The sequence below is a fragment of the Salvelinus namaycush genome, chromosome 29 (genome assembly GCF_016432855.1).
Source record: "Salvelinus namaycush isolate Seneca chromosome 29, SaNama_1.0, whole genome shotgun sequence".
Taxonomy (NCBI): Eukaryota; Metazoa; Chordata; class Actinopteri; order Salmoniformes; family Salmonidae; genus Salvelinus; species Salvelinus namaycush.
In genome coordinates this window covers 14,959,642-14,979,662 of record NC_052335.1, presented here as the reverse complement: position 1 = coordinate 14,979,662, position 20,021 = coordinate 14,959,642, and the positions used below count along the sequence as shown (strand labels likewise).

General features: G+C 41.2%; 1 protein-coding gene across 1 annotated transcript in view; it reads left to right on the top strand.

Annotated features, from left to right (window-relative positions):
- LOC120024396 (disheveled-associated activator of morphogenesis 1-like) overlaps positions 1–20,021 on the top strand; it is a 68,334-nt gene that overhangs the window by 5,919 nt on the left and 42,394 nt on the right. Inside the window, exon 2 of the mRNA XM_038968637.1 lies at positions 11,557–11,646. Coding sequence (XP_038824565.1) covers positions 11,557–11,646 — 90 coding nt within the window. The remainder of the gene's footprint in view (positions 1–11,556; positions 11,647–20,021) is intronic.

Genomic DNA, 20,021 nt, shown 5'->3' with positions numbered 1-20,021 from the left:
ACCATCGTTATGTTTGGAGGAAAAAGGGGGAGGCTTGCAAGCCTAAGAACACCATCCCAACCGTGATGCACGGCAGCATCATGTTGTGGGGGTGCTTTGCTGCAGGAGGAACTGGTGCACTTCACAAAATAGATGGCATCATGAGGGAGGAAAATTATGTGGATATATTGAAGCAACATTTCAAGACATCAGTCAGGAAGTTAAAGCTTGGTCGCAAATGGGGTCTTCCAAATGGACAATGACCCCAAAGCATACTTCCAAAGTTGTGGCAAAAAGGCTTAAGGACAACAAAGTCAAGGTATTGGAGTGGCCATCACAAAGCCCTGACCTCAATCCTATAGAAAATTTGTGGGCAGAACTGAAAAAATGTGTGCGAGCAAGGAGGCCATCAAACCTGACTCAGTTACACCAGCTCTGTCAGGAGGAATGGGCCAAAATTCACCCAACTTATTGTGAAAAGCTTGTGGAAGGCTACCCGACACGTTTGACCCAAGTTCATTTGAAGGCAATGCTACCAAATACTAATTGAGTGTATGTAAACTTCTGACCCACTGGGAATGTGATGAAATAAATAAAAGCTGAAATAAATAAATAATTCTCTCTACTATTGTTCTGACATTTCACATTCTTAAAATAAAGTGGTGATCTTAACTGACCTAAAACAGAGAATTTTTACTGAGATTAAATGTCAGGAATTGTGAAACTGAGTTTAAATGTATTTGGCTAAGGTGTATGTAAACTTCCGACTTCAACTGTATATGCAATGTTCGCTGAAATGCTGCTAACAGTAAATGCTGCTAACTGAGCATTAATTTGAAACTATCAATGAACATCGATTCTCTCGTTTTAATAGGGTCTGCTCTGTTCTACATTTTGGGAGTTGAGCCCAAAAAAAAAGAAGAAAAAAAAGGTTAATTTCTCGTCTATTACAGTAAAATGTCTCTTAGCGTTTCTGTTGGACCAAACCTCGTGTAAATAGTGAGTTTAAACTTCTTCCTCTGACAGCAAGCACTTATCTTTCGTTGTTGTTGTTGTGAGTGACAGGGGAAGGGGCTTGGTGTCTGTGTGTGAGTGGGAAGGTGCACATTTAAAAATAAAATACACATATTGATTCTTGCGATACAGGCATTTGGAACATTGCACTGAAACATACATTGGAATTAATTCTATATATCACCCAGCCATAACATGACGCTATTAATCTTGCACCCAAAACATCTGGCTTGCGTCTGATTTGGCTTGCTTGTTACACAACAGCGCAGGTACTAATTTAACAATTCCACGGGTCCGCCACTGCCCGTAGCTGAAAAATACTTCAGAGGAAGAGCTCCTCCACCCTGCATCCCTTCCCAGTGGCTCCCTGCCCAGATAGGAACCCTATGAACACATGTGAGACAGTGTTCAGTTCCAGAGAGAGCGCCTGTTTGCTGCAAATGTGGTTGCATGCAGAAATTATAGTTGAATAGTCGAGCTGACTCTCACACCCCACCACACCCCTCCGCCCCACGAAGACCATTTGGGTACACACATTTTCTACACAGACTTGCATGCATGCTCTGACATAGTTAGTACTCACACACAGTGCACATAGATATATACAGACACACGGACACCATTGAATTAACATGACATTTTAATCATTTTAACAGACTCTGGCTAAGATTGACTTACAATAAGTATATCCTGGCTTTGTTGATCACTTTGTTCACAGTCAGAGGTAGGAAGTCTTTCTAGGTTAAAATACATTTAGAGAACAATGCATTCTCTAGTCTTATGGTTGTCGGTGTTGCTATCAGAGGTTTGTGGCAAAGATTTAGTTATGCATTACCTGATGAAAGACTAATTTCGATTCATACAATGCAGTAGGTTTTCTTTCAGGACAGTCATAAAAATGTTGCTCACTGGCCTGTGATCATTTGCATGCAAGTTCAATCTTGATTGTTGTTACTGAAAATCATGGTATTTTTCCTCACATGACCAGGACCCGTATCCACAAAACATCAAAGATGCTTGAAGATCTAGACAAACAGAAAGCCACAGGACTGGATAACATCCCAGCTAGATTCCTGAGTGATGCTACTGATTGTATCGGACCTTATGTAACACACATCATCAACCTTTCCATTCAACATGATAGGTATCACGAGTCGAAGAGTTCCTTTATTCAAGAAAGGAAGCAAAGTTGAACAAGGGAACTGCAGACCAGTGTCAATCTTGGGTGTGTTGTCAAAGGTTTTAGAAAAATCACTCCATGAACAGATCATAAAGTACAATGATGACCATGACATTTTATATGACCTTCAGTCCGGTTTTAGACAATCTTATTCTACCGATACCTGTTTACTATACTTGACAGAAAATCATTTGATACTGTGAACCATGATATTTTGTTGTACAAACTGAAAGCAATTGATTTTTGCACCAACTCCTTTATTATGTGTAAAGTCATACATAACTGATAGGGTCCAAAGGGTGGATGTAGCCGGGACACTGTCTTATGCTAAGGAGATACACTGTGGTGTCCTCCAGGGGAGCATTTTGCTCTACATAAATGACATGGATTCTGCCTGATCAAGCCCTCTGTTCCTGTATGCAGATGATTCTGCCCTCTTGGTTTCACATAAGAATAAGGAGATCGTTGAAAACACCCTGAGCTGCGAAATGACTAAAGTCAGTAAGTGGTTATCCGACAACAAACTCTCATGTTTGGTTCCAAAAAAAAAGTGAGAAACCTTTCCAACTTCTCAAGTGTAATGGTGTAGCGGTGAAGGGAAAATGCTCTGTTACATACTTGGGATGTGAACACATGACCGATGAACCCAGGGCTCTAAAGGTCATTGGGAATGTTCATTCCAGGACAAAGATCCTGGCAAGGGTAGCCAAGTTCGTGGATACAGAGACTATGAGAACCATGGCAACATCTCTGATACAAGCATAGTGGCCAGTGGCAATGTATCTCATGGTTCAGTGGCATAAAAAAAACTCTGAACTTCAAACGGCCCAAAACAAACTAATGAGAATTATACTCTAGCTCATCCTGAGGATGCACATTTGTCTTAATCATTGCAGGGAACTGAACTGGCTTCCAGTTGATCTCCGGGTGGTGCTGATCAAACTGTTGATGGTTGTTAAAGTTTTACATGACCTTCCCCCAGTTACCTGTCTGGTTATTTTCATTTCATTAGGGACTCTCATAGCCATCACACCAGAGCCAGTGTTGCCAATATCAGACTGCTGCGCTATTGGAGCATGGCAGGAAAAAGCTATTTCCTTAACCCTGGTGCAGAGGAATGGAATGGTGTACCAAACCATATAAAATATATCCTTACGCTAAGGAGTTTTAAGATAAACCTTAAGAAATGGTTTCTGGGCAAAATGCTTTAAAACGGCACAGGCTTAAAGAAAGTTTCATTGTTTTCCATGAAGGTTACATGGTAATCTATGCTATTCCTTTTACAGTTTCCACCCTATTGATGAGATGTATTTTGTATTCATGTGGGCCACAATAGAAATAGGTTTTAAAACTTTTTTGTGTCATACTCAATGATTTTAATGGCATTGTATTGTATCCACATGCGTGGTTGCATTGTTTTGAAATGGTCAAATAAATCAAATAAAAACATCTCAGAAAAGGTTCAAACCTGTTTTAACACTAAAATAACTAACAGCTTTCACCTTGCGGGTTCTGGGTCCTTCATGACCATGGTTCTAATCCTATGAAGGTGCCCATCCCTTCGGCGACCGATTGGTGGTTGTTTAGCCCCGGGGAGGGCTGGCTCTCGAGTCCAGTCCCCAGCTTGGTTCATCTTGCGTCTCCATGGTTCCCCTCTGTTGTCCAGCCAGTTTAATTTCTTTTGACCAATTGGCATTCGTTATCCACCTGGGAGGGCCCCTGTCGGCCGGCCTTTGGCTGGTGTTCAGACAGACGGTTCCTCCCGCCCTATGTGGATTCGCGTCTATCGGGGGAGCCCCTTTCGGAGACGGTTTACCCCGTTTCTTTGATACGCTCCAGCCGAGCCCCAACTCTGAGTAGGTTTTAGGATGATGTTAAGACAATGCACAGAAACTCTAAGTCAGGAGTCAAATCAACTCATTAAAAGTTTCTCAGCTGGTAATCGTTGCAGTTTGAGGCAAAGGAAAAGATCGTGTTGACGCTCATTGACATTGTTGCAAGTTACGAGGAATAGCCAATTGCTATGAGGCATCGCTTCAGACAACCACAGTGAATGTGACTGTACATCAAATGTTGCAATGGTAAAAGGATTTATATCATTTTCACCTGACAGTCACTTTGCCTACTATTAAATGTTGCCTATTATGTTGGCATGCATAATTCTTTTTTTAAATATTTTTTTTGACCAATTCTGTTCATCAAGTCATTTGCCGATTTCTAAAGTTGCATACAATGTTTGAAAGGTCTATAATTTACATTGAACTAAAATCAAAGTTAACATACAGTGGCAAGAAAAAGTATGTGAACCCTTTGGAATTACCTGGATTTCTGCATAAATTAGTCATCAAATTTGATCTGATATTCATCTAAGTCACATCAATAGACAGACATAGTGTGCTTAAACTAATAACACACAAATTATTGTATTTTTCTACTCTATATTGAATACATAATTTAAACATTCACTGTGTTGCATGATGTGAACCATGCCTCGAACAAAAGATCTCAGAAGACCTAAGAATTGTTGACTTGCATAAAGCTGGAAAGGGTTACAAAAGTATCTCTAAAAGCCTTGACGTTCATCAGTCCATGGTAAGACAAATTGTCTATAAATGGAGAAAATTCAGCACTGTTGCTGCTCTCCCTAGGAGTGGCCGTTCTACAAAGATGACTGCAAAAGCACAGCGCAGAATGCTCAATGAGGTTAAGAAGAATCCTAGAGTGTCAGCTAAAGACTTCCAGAAATTTCTGGAACATGCTAACATCTCTGATGACGAGTCTACGATATGTAAAACACCAAACAAGAATGGTGTTCATGGAAGGACACCATGGAAGAAGCCACTGCTGTCCAAAAAAAACATTGCTGCACGTCTGAAGTTTGCAAAAGTGCACCTGGATGTTCCACAGCACTACTGGCAAAATATTCTGTGGACAGATGAAACTACATTTGAGTTGTTTGGAAGGAACACACAACACTATGTGTAGAGAAAAAGAGGTTCAACACACCAAAATCAAAACCTCATCCCAACTGTAAAGTATGGTGGAGGGAGCATCATGGTTTTGGGCTGCCTCAGGGCATGGACAGCTTGCTCTCATTGACGGAAAAATGAATTTCCAAGTTTATCAAGACATTTTGCAGGAGAATGTTAGTCTATCTGTCCGCCAATTGAAGCTCAACAGAAGTTGGGTGATGCAACAGGACAACAACCCAAAACACAGAAGTAAATCAACAACAGAATGGCTTCAACAGATGAAAAAACGCCTTCTGGACTGACCTCAACCCGAATGAGATGCTGTGGCATGAACTCGAGCAGTTCACATCCCAAGAATATTGCTGAACTGAAACAGTTTTGTAAAGAGGAATGGTCCAAAATTCCTCCTGACCGTTGTGCAGGTCTGATCCGCAACTACAGAAAACATTTGGTTGAGGTTATTGCTGCCAAAGGAGGGTCAACCAGTTATTAAATCGAAGGGTTCACATACTTTTCCCACCCTGCACTGTGAATGTTTACACGGTGTTCAATAAAGACATTAATGTATAATTGTTTGTGTGTTAGTTTAAGCAGACGGTGTTTGTCTATTGTTCTGACCTAGATGAAGATCAGATCAAATTTGATGACCAATTTATGCAGAAATCCAGGTATTTCCAAAGGGTTCACATGCTTTTTCTTGCCACTGTAAGCCCTAGATACACTATATATACAAAGTATGTGGACATCCCTTCAAATGAATGGATTCAGCTGTTTCAGCCACATCCGTTGCTGCCAGGTGTATAAAATCGAGAATACAGCCATGCAATCTCCATAGACAAACATTGCCAGTAGAATGGCCATTACTGAAGAGGTCAGTGACTTTTAACGTGTCACTGTCATAGGATGCCACCTTTCCAACAAGTCAGTTTGTCATATTTCTGCCCTCTTAGTGCTTCCCCGGTCAACTGTAAGTGCTGTTATTGTGTAGTGGAAACGTCTATGAGCAACAACGGCTCAGCCGTGAAGTGGTAGGCCACATAAGCTCACAGAACAGGACCACCGAGTACTGAAGTGCGTAGCGTGTAAAAAATCATCTGTCCACGGTAGCAACACTCACTACCTAGTTCTAAACTGCCAATGAAAGCAACGTCAGCACAAGAACTGTTCGTAGGGAGCTTCACGAAATGGGTTTCCATGGCCAAGCAGCTGCACACCAGCCTAAGATTACCGTGCACAATGCCAAGCATTGGTTGGAATGGTGTAAAGCTTGCCGCCATTGGACTCTGAAGCAGTGGAAACTCGTTCTCTGGAGGGATAAATCACGCTTCACCATCTGGCAGTCCGATGAACTAACCTGTGTTTGGTGGATTCCAGGAGAACGCTACCTGCCCCAATACATAGTGCCAACTGTAAAGTTTGGTGGAGGATGAATAATAGTCTGGGGCTGTTTTTTATGGTTCGAGCTAGGCCAGCATATCAATGACATTCTAGACAATTCTGTGCTGTTTGGGGAATGCCCGTTCCTGTTTCAGCATGACAATGCTCCCGTGCACAAAGTGAGGTCCGTATAGAAATGGTTTGTTGAGATCGGTGTGGAAGAACTTGACTGGCCTGCACAGAGCCCTGACCTCAATCTCATCAAACATCTTTGGGATGAATTGGAATGCTGACTGCGAGCCAGGCCTAATTGCCCAACATCAGTGCCTGACCTCACTAATGCCCTTGTTGCTGAAAGGAATCAAGTCCCCGCAGCAAGGTTCCAACATCTAGTGGAAAGCCTTTTCAGAAGAGTGGAGGCTGTTATAGCAGCAAAGGGGGGACCAACTCCATATTAATGCCCATAACTTAGGAATGAGATATACTTTTGGTCATGTAGTGTACCTTCAATTGCCCAACTTATCGGCATGCCCAATTTAGACATATTTTTTAACAACGGCATGTTGTGCTCCAAATGGATAACTTGAAATAACATGATGTAGGTCATTAAATAATCGAAAGAAAACGTGTTTATTTATTAGCCTAGTGGTTATAAGGATTTTGGCATATCATGTGAAATGGGCCTCGTGAAACCATAGTCAAAAGTACGAGATACTGTTGCATGTAGGTCTAGATCATTTATCGATTGATCATATTGAAATATCTAAACATTATTTTAACTACCGTAATTTCCGGACTATAAGCCGCTACTTTTTCCCCACGCTATGAACCTCGCGGTTTATACAATGACGCGGCTAATTTATGTTTTTTTTTTTTTTTTCACAAGATTCATGCCCCCAAAAAACTGAGCACCGTCACATAATGTGACGTAAATCGAGCGCGCTCAAACTTGCCATCATTCTGATTACGGTAGTCATTTTGTCACCCTCATCATGGCAAAGACACGGAGAAATGCATATGATGCAGCTTTCAAGTTGAAGGCGATCGATCTGGCTGTTGGAAAAGGAAATAGAGCTGCTGCACGGGAGCTTGGCCTTAATGAGTCGATGATAAGACGTTGGAACTGTGCAGATCCGACTGAAAGCCATAACAATCGCCACCGCAATGAAGTTTGACTTTCTTGGTAGGCTACTGTTTACTGCTATTTATTTTTTATTTTTGTTACAAGCCGTGTTTCGTTAAAGCCTATTTATTTTTGTTACAAGCCGTGTTTCGTTTAAAGGCTGTGTAAAGTTCATTTGTTTCAATATACCGGTAGGCACTTGCGGCTTATAGACATGTGCGGTTTATTTATGTACAAAATACATATTTGTAAAAAATTCAGTGGGTACGGCTTATATTCAGGTGCGCTTAATAGTCCAGCAATTACGGTACTCCAAAGCAATTGCATGTGGTGCAGGAACCACTGACTCGCTTTAATGGAAAAAGTTCAACATTACTTAAAAACTTAACCCATGCATTGCACTGTGGTTCTTCTCAGACAATAAAACAATTATATTTCATAAGTCGCACTTCATTATTTCTGCCACACACCAATTCATGTTGTTACCTATGACCAGAAAATGTGAAATATTCCTCTATTAAGAAAGACAAGACGCTAATAATAACGCAAGTCTGTCGATACACTTTGTAGTGCGAGTGGATAGGGAGAAACGTGTTTTATGGCTCATAAAAGTGTTGAATAAAAAAGTAAACGTGAACTCACAGCTGCTCTTTGCTGTATTCGCTGGCATTCTCTCGCTAGTCATGGTTTTATACGTTTTGAAATCTCACAGTATGAACTTCGCTGTGGGCTCATGGAAGCTGCACAGGGATCTGCAATATCTGATTGGCCAGCGGTACGGCTATAGGTGCGCTTGATTCGCTCTCAGGGTTCGTTGGGTAAGCGTAGTTTGTTCCCTTAAGACACTTGAAATTCCTTGACACAAACCATCCCCCACCCAAAAAAGTACTTGGAGCCCAAGTACTCCCAAATTGCAGTTCCTAGGGCTTCCACTAGATGTCAACAGTCTAGAATGAGTTTCAGGCTGGTTTTTGGAAAAATGACCCAGAAATTGTCGTTTTTCTAGGTGGCTCCCATTTTGGCTGTAGTGTTTCCAAGCGCGTGGAGGAAAGCGTGTTCTTTCTTATTTATCTCCGGTAATGAACATACTATTCTCCATCTTAAATTTTATAGTTTATTTACGTATTAGGATACCTACGGTTTGATTATAAACATTGTTTGACTTGTTTGTAAAAGTTTATTAGTAACGTTTGGGATTCATTTTGTATGCATTTTGATGGAGGGAAACTGAGTGGATTATTGACTGAAGCGCGCCAGCCAAACTGAGTTTTTATGGATATAAAGAAGGACATTATCGAACAAAAGGACCATTTGTGAATGAACTGGGACCTTTTGGAGTGCCAACAGAAGAAGATCATCAAAGGTAAGGCATTTTTTATATCGCTATTTCTGACTTTCGTGTCGCACCTGCCTGGTTGAAATATGATTTTCATGTGTTTGTATGCGGGGTGCTGTCCTCAGATAATTGCATGGTTTGCTTTTGCCGTAAAGCCTTTTTGAAATCTGACACGGCGGCTGGATTAACAAGAAGTTAAGATTTATTTTGATGTATAACACATATATTTTCAAGAATGTTACATATTTGAATTTAGTTTTTGAATTTCGCGCTCTGCAATTTCACTGGATGTTGGCCAGGTGGGACGCTACCGTAGATAAAATGCGATCACTTCGACTACCCGGCACACAAGGCAGCAATCAAGTGCACCTACTGTAAACCGCAAACCCCCCCTAACTTGGATTAGCTAACACAACGTGCCGTTGGAACACAGGAAAAAACAAGGACATTTCTAAATGACCCCGTATTTTTTTAACGGTATTGTATATTTGGATTTGTTTTACACTTTTTTTTGTTGCTAAATGATTTCCTAGTTGATGTCTTCACTATTATTCTACAATGTAGATTTTTTTTTTTTTTAAATAAAGAAAAACCCTTCAATAAATACGTTTGACTGGTAGTGTGTTGACTGGTAGGCCTAATAGTTTATTTTAAGCTTTTTTAAGCTCGTGGTTGTATTCATTTGGGATCTATCGCATCCCACACCTGTCCCAAACTATGTTTGTGGTATTTTTCTCTCGCACAGAATAAAATAGGTTGACTTTTGTACTATGGGGGATATCGTAGATTGACAAAGGCAAGTGCATTTGCTGTTCATTAGGCCTACTCATCTTGTTGGCTGACAAAGTAAATGTGGACAGTTCTACCAATATCTTCAATATTCACTTCCAGAATTGGATAAGGACGCGCGCAGTTGCATCCCCAATGTGTCGATCACGTGACTGAGAGCCATGTGAGTGAGGGGCTTCGGCACGCAGCCGGGAGAAGGGAATTATAATTATTATATTAAGCCCAAGGGCACAACGGCCACTGGCCGCAAAAGGCATGTATTTTTTTTAGGGGTTGTTACGGGCACAAAGGGGATGCAGCCGGGAAATTTGAGGCATTATCAAGTGCTTGTCAAATTGTGAATGAGACTGATGAAGTGTGTGCAGCCTGCACAAAAACAAAGGACAGCTCATGCCTTTCATGCAACTTTCTTCAAATCATCATTCGAGTCGCATCATGCAGCCTTAGAATGTATAAAAAATCAAAACATGTAGCTCAACATTTGTATCACAACTAAAGTTACATAAATAACTCTTAAATTAAGCATGTAGGAGTACCTGTGTCATTGTTAACACAGAATAGCCACTTGTGCTCAGTAATCGTTTGGACATTTTCTTCATATCATGTTTCTGTAGACCTGTCTAAAATAAATAATGGATTTATTGTGAAGGTGTAGGCTATATTACATTGATGTATTATACTTTTTAAATGTAGATGCTCCAAAGGTCTGCATCAGTGGCTTGTAGGCTATGTGTGGAAGCCAGGAGGTGCTAATGTGTTTATGTTCATTAATGGTTAATGACTGTGAGACCGGCAGTGATTTGCTTGACAATCCAGCCTTTCTCTTATAGTCTAGCAGTCTGACGTTGGCAATGCTGGCTCTGGTATGATGGAAGGTCAACTGGAAACCGGTGCAGTTCCCTGAAATGATTAGGATCAATGTCCATTCTGGGGCTTAGCTTGAGTATAATTCTCATCAGTTTGTTCTGGGTCATTCAAAGTTTTTCTTTCAGAATTGTTGTCATGGCGCTGAACAATGACACTGGATCAGAGGTGTTCCCAGGGTCCTCCTATTCTTCTCACACAGGGTGATGGCCACCCTTGCCAGGAACTTTGTCAGTCTGTCATGGAAAGATAAGGTGTCCTTAATATTTTGTACGCTCAGTGTAAATGAGCCAATTTAGCATTCGTTATCTGTAATGGGTATGATACATTAGGCATTGTTGCTTACTGTTTGCAAATAGATAAATGCACACAAAAAAAATCCAGTGCCACCTTGTTCAAAGAATAGCTTTTTATTTTGATTTGAGTACTCGAAAAATAATCATGCGAGTACTCGACCAGTCAAAGGTAAAATGCCCATCCCTACTCCTGTGGCACCTGTACGATCGGCAGCATCACTCAAGGACCAAGGTGTCTTTTTGTTTGTCATGATCTTGAAGCATCTTTGTAAGATCTGAAATTGAAACCTGGGAAAAGGCAAACTGTCCTTTTAAGATGCCCTTGGCTGAATAATAGGTTTGAATATGAGGGTTCGCAAATTCTACAGAGCATTTTCTGAGTTGGTCAACAAGGTTGCTGGCAATGGTGGTGAAAAACTCACTAAATTGATCAGCCACCTGTTACTGTTGTCTACAAGTTGTATTCCACATTAATTTACAACTGTGAATTATATATTGTCTAGACATTAATTAATCAATAAGGGTTTGTGTGTAGATTATAATATTTACTGTATTTGTAGGCTACTCACACAGACCCATTTTCTCTCTCCATCTCTCCCCCTTTCCCACCCACACTCTCTCTGCAGGATGAACTTGACCTCACAGAGAAACACAGGGAGGCCATGTTCAACCTGCCTGCAGAGAAAAAATGGCAGATCTACTGCAGCAAGAAAAAGGTAAGGTTTTCTGCCCGCATCATTGTGTGCTTGTCATGTAATTCAAGTGTGTCTGCGTGCATATGCATGTTTGTGTCGGTCTCCCTGTTGTAGTAATCTTGGTATAAATGCATTTCTGTGCCCCATTAGAGGGCGTAAGGCAAGCCCAAGCATCTTGCCCTTTTAGCTTAACTAATCCATCACTGGTTAATTTCAACAGAAGCCTGCGCCAACTTCTCCAAAACATTTTAGAGGACCACTTCACTTAATGAAGATGTTCTCAGCAAAGCATCTAATCTCTTTAACCAAAGAGCTGCAGTGAATAAATCTCTCATTGAGTGGAACGGCCCACAATATTAATGTGCCCCCCTCCCCCTGTACCGGTCATAATAAATCTTGCGGAAGTTTCTCAATCGCCTGATGCAGTGCAAGGGTTTCAATCAGCTAAAATGCAGGATAGCCGCTTTCTGTGGAGAAAAGTCTGTAAGAGGATGTTTACTATTTTCCTGTACTCTTTGACCCCTATGAGAGGTCGTTTGGGTGGAGCCTGTTGCCATTTAGAGATGCTGCCCATCTGGCAAAGAACAGTCAGCTGTAGGCCATCCCCGCACTTTAGTTGTTTTAAGGCCATGGCGAAGTGCGGGATACCCTTAGCCAGTTGGAGGCTGTGTAGGTTGCACAAATCTGTTGCTTTATCCCATCGTTAACTCCAGGTGATGAGGCAGGAGAGTCGAATTCGCTGACCAGGATGATACACAAAATGAACCATCCTGCAGGGATATGACTGCACAGCTGCTCTTCCAAAGACTTCAGCTGTAGAATTGTCCGTGCTGGTATTCTCAGCTGTAGAATTGTCCGTGCTGGTATTCTCAGCTGTAGAATTGTCCGTGCTGGTATTCTCAGCTGTAGAATTGTCCGTGCCGGTATTCTCAGCTGTAGAATTGTCCGTGCCGGTATTCTCAGCTGTAGAATTGTCCGTGCCGGTATTCTCAGCTGTAGAATTGTCCGTGCCGGTATTCTCAGCTGTAGAATTGTCCGTGCCGGTATTCTCAGCTGTAGAATTGTCCGTGCCGGTATTCTCAGCTGTAGAATTGTCCGTGCCGGTATTCTCAGCTGTAGAATTGTCCGTGCCGGTATTCTCAGCTGTAGAATTGTCCGTGCCGGTATTCTCAGCTGTAGAATTGTCCGTGCCGGTATTCTCAGCTGTAGAATTGTCCGTGCCGGTACTCTCAGCTGTAGAATTGTCCGTGCCGGTACTCTCAGCTGTAGAATTGTCCGTGCCGGTATTCTCAGCTGTAGAATTGTCCGTGCCGGTACTCTCAGCTGTAGAATTGTCCGTGCCGGTACTCTCAGCTGTAGAATTGTCCGTGCCGGTACTCTCAGCTGTAGAATTGTCCGTGCCGGTATTCTCAGCTGTAGAAATGTCCGTGCCGGTATTCTCAGCTGTAGAAATGTCCGTGCCGGTATTCTCAGCTGTAGAATTGTCCGTGCCGGTATTCTCAGCTGTAGAATTGTCCGTGCCGGTATTCTCAGCTGTAGAATTGTCCGTGCCGGTATTCTCAGCTGTAGAATTGTCCGTGCCGGTATTCTCAGCTGTAGAATTGTCCGTGCCGGTATTCTCAGCTGTAGAATTGTTCGTGCCGGTATTCTCAGCTGTAGAATTGTTCGTGCCGGTATTCTCAAAGTCCAGATAATTTGGAAGATTTATGATCGTAGGTAAAAGGATATATTAACTGCATGAGTTTTTGTGATATGAATTGTATTTGGTCTGAGCTGTATTTGGTTAATGGTCTTTAAGGGAGACCGGAGTTTGACACAAGATGATAGATCGCTCTATGTCTGGAATGGAGTATGATAGTGGTGAGAGACAGCTTAGTTTTGTTGGAGTAATAACTTAGAAAATATGGTTTGTATTCTCACAGTGAGTCTAGGGAGTTGATAAGGACACGCCACATTTCACATCCAGTCACAACTGGTGACCTCATCAGCTTTTTGACATGCATTCTCTCTGACCCCATCCACACTCTGCTTACTGCTGGACTTTTTGGACTCCCGTCTTGGGACATAACCCTTGGGTCTCACCAAATGACCTTTCCATGACCTTTCTGTACAACTCATCCTCAAGCATTGGCTGATGGTCCTTTTTATATGGACAATAAAACCCCTACACTGCCTCTTACATATCCAATGTTTGTCACTTGCTTACTGAGTTTTAGGCTTGTTCAAACAACAGGTTGCCATGGTTTAATTCCAGGACCTTTCGAAGCCGCATGATCCTGGGGAAATTATTTGGAAAAAAGAACTGCCTCCCTCCTTAGCCCGAAGATGGATGAGTCCACTGTTTAGAGTAGCAGTATGCATATTCTGTTTGTCACATGCTGCTTTAAGATATTAATATATTATCTTGACAAGGAAGCTGTGGCAGCAGGTAGCCTAGTGGTTAGTGTTGGGCCAGTAACTGAAAGGTTGCTAGTTCGAATCCCCGAGCTGACAAGGTAACAGTCTGTCGTTCTGCCCCTGAACAAGGCAGTTTAACCCACTGTTCCTAGGCCTTCATTGTAAATAAGAATTTGTTCTTAACTGACTTGCCTAGTTAAATAAAGGTTAAAAAAATAACCCCACCCCTCATTCTCTGCAGCCTCACCAAACACAAGCTTTAACTCTCTTCGAAGCTCTGGAAAGACGAGGTGGCCATTTTATCTGATGCTTCCCATCAGTCTCCAACAATTAGGATTTTCATTTGGTCCAGATGGCAGGCAGACACCAAGTTCTCCACTGTAATGTCGGAGTGAATAGTCAGGGGGCCGGAACATGATCATAATAATTTGTACACTTCAAATTTACCACAACTAAATTAAAAATTACGTTGTATTTGAAAATAAAATAATTTCATACCCTGATTACATTGACAGGATCTCATTTGTGAGAACTTGGGGACACTTATAAATGTCGAAATTAAGCTCTCTCTCTAGATAGTTAGTTAGTTAGTTAGTTTGGGGACACTTATAAATGTCCTTGTTTTTGAAAGAAAAGCAAGGTTTGGTCAGCATGTCACACACACAAGCCTTAACATGTCCTGCACCAGAGGACAGACGGCTCACGTTGTGCCTCTGTTTTAACAACACGTCTGGCACGATTGTAGTTGAAAGGTTAAAGCGGGTGAGGGGACAGGGTGGGAAAAAACACATACGCTACCGTTCAAAAGTTTGGGGTCACTTAGAAATGTCCGTGTTTTTGAAAGAAAAGCTACTTTTTTTTGTCCATTAAAATAACATCAAATTGATCGGAAATACAGTGTAGACATTGTTAATGTTGTAAATGACTATTGTAGCTTGGAATATCTACATTTATCAGCAACCATCACGTTGTGTTAGCTAATCCAAGTTTATAAATTTAAAAGGCTAATTGTAACGGGTGTCGTCGTCGGATGAGGAATAATCGGACCAAAGCGCAGCGTGGTAAGTGTTCATGCTTTTTATTTAAACTGAACACTATAACAAAATAACAAAGAGAATGAACGAAACCGAAAGAGTCCTGTCAGGTGCAGAAACACAAAACGGAAAATAACTACCCACAAAGCATCGGTGGGGAAAAGCTACCTAAGTATGGTTCCCAATCAGAGACAACAATAGTCAGCTGTCCCTGATTGAGAACCATACCCGGCCAAAACAAAGAAATACAAAACATAGAAAAAAGAACATAGAATGCCCACCCAAATCACACCCTGACCAAACCAAAATAGAGACATAAAAAGCTCTCTAAGGTCAGGGCGTGACACTAATTGATCATTAGAGAACCCTTTTGCAATTATGTTAGCACAGCTGAAAACGGTTGTTCTGATTAAAGAAGCAATAAAACTGGCTTTTTTAGACTAGTTGTGTATCTGGAGCATCAGCATTTGTGGGTTTAATTACAGGCTCAAAATGGCCAGAAACAAATAACTTTCTTCTGAAACTCGTCAGTCTATTGTTCTGAGAAATTAAGGCTATTCCATGCGAGAAATTGGCAAGAAACTGAGGATCTCATACAGCGCTGTGTACTACTCCCTTCAGAGAACAGCGCAAACTGGCTCTAACCAGAATAGAAAGAGGAGTGGGAGGCCCTGGTGCACAACTGAGCAAGAGGACAAGTACATTAGAGGGTCTAGTTTGAGAAACAGACTCCTCACAAGTCCTCAACTGGCAGCTTGATTTAAACAGTACCCACAACACACCAGTCTCAACGTCAACAGTGAAGAGGCAAATTTTGGGATGCTGGCCTTCTAGGCAGAGTTGCAAATTAAAAGCTATATCTCAGACTGGCCAATTAAAAGAAAATATTAAAATAGGCAAAAACACAGACACTGGACAGAGGAAGATTGGAAAGAAGTTGTATGGACAAACAAATCTAAGTTTGAGGGGTTCGGATCACAAAGAACAACATTCGTGAGATGCAATTTTTTTTTAAAGATGCTGGAGGAGTGCTTGATGCCATCTGTCAAGCATGGTGGAGGCAAAGTGATGGTCTGGGGGTGCTTTGGTGGTGGTAAAGTGGGAGATTTGCACAGGGTAAAAGAGCCTTCCTTCTTCAAGATCCATCACTCCATTTTGCAACGCCATGCCATACCCTGTGGACGGCGCTTAATTGTAGCCAATTTCCTCCAAGACAATGACCCCAAGCACAGCTCCAAACTATGCAAGAACTATTTAGGGAAGAAGCAGTCAGCTGGTATTCTGTCTATAATGGAAGGGTAAGCACAGTCACTGGATCTCAATCCTATTGAGCTGTTGTGGGAGCAGCTTGACCGTATGGTACATAAGAAGTGACCATCAAGACAATCCAATTTTTGTGGGAGGTGCTTCAGGAAGTATGTGGTGAAATCTCTTCAGATTATCTCAACAAACTGACAACTAGAATGCCAAAGGTCTGCAAGGCTGTAATTGCTGCAAATAGAGGATTCTTTGACGAAAGCAAAGTTTGAAGGACACACTTATTTCAATTAAGAATAATTATTTATAACCTTGCCAACGTCTTGACTATATTTCCTATTCATTTTGCAACTCATTTCATGTATGTTTTCATGGAAAACAAGGATATTTCTAAGTGACGCCAAATTTTTGAACGTGTGTGTGTATACATACAGTTGAAGTCGGAAGTTTACATACACTTAGGTTGGAGTCATTTAAACTTGTTTTTCAGCCACTCCACAAATTTCTTGTTAATTAACAAACTATAGTTTTGGCAAGTCGGTTAGGACATCTACTTTGTGCATGACACAAGTAATTTTTCAACAATTGTTTACAGACAGATTATTTCACTTATAATTCACTGTATCACAATTCTTTAGTGTCAGAAGTTTACATACACTAAGTTGACTGTGCCTTTAAACAGCTTGGAACATTCCAGAAAATGATGTCATGGCTTTAGAAGCTTCTGATAGGCTAATTGACATAATTTGAGTCAATTGGTGGTGTACCTGTGGACGTATTTCAAGGCCTATCCTCAAACTCAGTGCCTCTTTGCTTGACATCATGGGAAAATCAAAAAAATATATATTGTAGACCTCCACAAGTCTGGTTCATCATTGGGAGCAATTTCCTGAAGGAACCACGTTCATCTGTACAAACAATAGTACGCAAGTATAAACACCATGGGACCATGCAGCCATCATACCGCTCAGGAAGGAGACGTGTTCTGTCTCCTAGAGATGAACGTACTTTGGTGTGAAAAGTGCAAACCTTGTGAAGATTCTGGATGAAACAGGTGCAAACATATCTATATCCACAGTAAAACAAGTCCTATATCGACATAACCTGAAAGGCCGCTCAGCAAGGAAGAAGCCACTGCTCCAAAACCGCCATTAAAAAAGCCAGACTACGGTTTGCAACTGCACATGGGGACAAATATCGTACTTTTTGGAGAAATGTCCTCTGGTCTGATGACACAAAAATAGACCTGTTTGGCCATAATGACCATCGTTATGTTTGGAGGAAAAAGGGGGAGGCTTGCAAGCCTAAGAACACCATCCCAACCGTGAAGCACGGCAGCATCATGTTGTGGGGGTGCTTTGCTGCAGGAGGGGCTGGTGCACTTCACAAAATAGATAACATCATGAGGAAGGGAAATTGTGGATATATTGAAGCAACATCTCAGGACATCAGTCAAGAAGTTAAAGCTTGGTTGCAAATGGGTCTTCCAAATGGACAATGACCCCAAGCATACTTCCAAAGTTGTGGCAAAATGGCTTAAGGACAACAAAGTCAAAATATTGGAGTGGCCATCACAAAGCCCTGACCTCGAACCTATAGAAAAACTGTGGGCAGAACTGAAAAAGTGTGTGGGAGCAAGGAGGCCTACAAACCTGACTCAGTTACACCATCTCTGTCAGGGGGAATGGGCAAAAGTTCACCCAACTTATTATGGGAAGCTTGTGGAAGGCCACCCGAAACGTTTGACCCAAGTTAAACAATTTAAAGGCAATGCTACCAAATACTAATTGAGTGTATGTAAACTTATGACCCATTGGGAATGTGATGAAAGAAATAGAACCTAAAAATGTATTCTCTCTACTATTATTCAGACATTTGACATTCTTAAAATAAAGTGGTGATCCTAACTGACCTAAGACAGGGAATTTTTACTAGGATTAAATGTCAGGAATTGTGAAAAACTGAGTTTAAATGTATTTGGCTAAGGTGTATGTAAACCTTCCGACTTCAACTGTGTGTGTGTGTGTATATAGATAGATAGATAGATAGATAGATAGATATAGATAGATATAGATAGATAGATAGATAGATAGATAGATAGATAGATAGATAGATAGATAGATAGATAGATAGATAGATAGATAGATAGATAGATAGATAGATAGTTTGGACACCTACTCATTCCAGTTTTTTTTTAAACTATTTTCTACCTTGTAGAATAATAGTGAAGACATCAAGACTATGAAATAGCACATATGGAATCATATAGTAACCAAAAAAGTGTTAAACAAATCAAAGTATATTTGAAATTCTTCAATGTAGCTACCCTTTCCCTATTTAGAATTCATGGCAGACTTAACCAGCATGGCTACCACAGCATTCTGCAGTGATACACCATCCCATCTGGTTTGCGCTTAGTGGGAATATCATCTGTTTTTCAACAGGACAGTGACCCAACACACCTCCAGGCTGTGTAAGGGCTATTTGACCGAGAAGGAGAGTGATGGAGTGCTGCATCAGATGACTTGGCCTTCACAATCACTCGACCTCAACCCAATTGAGATGGTTTGGGATGAGTTGGACCGCAGAGTGAAGGAAAAGCAGCCAATACATGCTCAGCATATGTGGGAACTCCTTCAAGACTGTTGGAAAGCATTCCAGGTGATTCTGGTTGAGAGAATGCCAATAGTGTGCAAAGCTGTCATCAAAGCAGGGTGGCTACTTTGAGGAATATAAAACACTTTTTCCGTTACTACATGATTCCATATGTGTTATTTCATAGTTTTGATGTGGAAAATAGTTTAAAAAAAGAAGAAAAACCCTTGAATGAGTAGGTGTGTCAACTTTTGACTGGTTGTGTGTTTGTGCCAATCACATAATAAGTTGCATGGACTCACTCTTTGTGCAATTATAGTGTTTAACATGATTTTTGAATGACTACCTCATCTCTGTAAGGTCTCTGTCGAGCAGTGAATTTCAAACACAAATTCAACCACAAAGACCAGGGAGATTTTCCAATGCCTCGCGAAGAAGTGCAGCAATTGGTAGATGGCTTAAAAAAAAAAAAAAAACGGAGAATGTATTATCCCTTTGAGCATGGTGAAGTTATTAATTGCACTTTGTACGGTGTATCATTACACCAAGTCACTACAAAGATACAGGAGTCCTTCCTAACTCAGTTGCCGAAGAGGAAGGGAACCGTTCAGGGATTTCACCATAAGAGAGTTTAATGGCTGTGATATTAGAAATCTGAGGATGGATCATTATAGTTACTCCACTATACTAACCTTAATGACAAAGTCAAAAGAAGGAAGCCTGTACAGAATAAAAAAATTCCAAAACATGCATCCTGTTTGCAACAAGGCACTAAAGTAATACTTTTTAAAAAATGTGGCAAAGCAATTAACTTTTTGTCCTGAATACAAAGTGTTATGTTTTGGTCAAATCCAATACAACACGTTACTTAGCACCACTCTCCATATTTTCAAGCATAGTGGTGGCTGTATCATGTTATGGGTATGCTTGTAATCGTTAAGGAATGGGGAGTTTTTCAGAATAAAATAAACAGAATAGAGCTAAGCACAGGCAAAATCCTAGAGGAAAACCTGGTTCAGTCTGCTTTCCACCAGACACTGGGAGATAAATGTACCTTTCAGCAGGACAATAACCTAAAGCACATGGCCAAATCGACACTGGAGTTGCTTACCA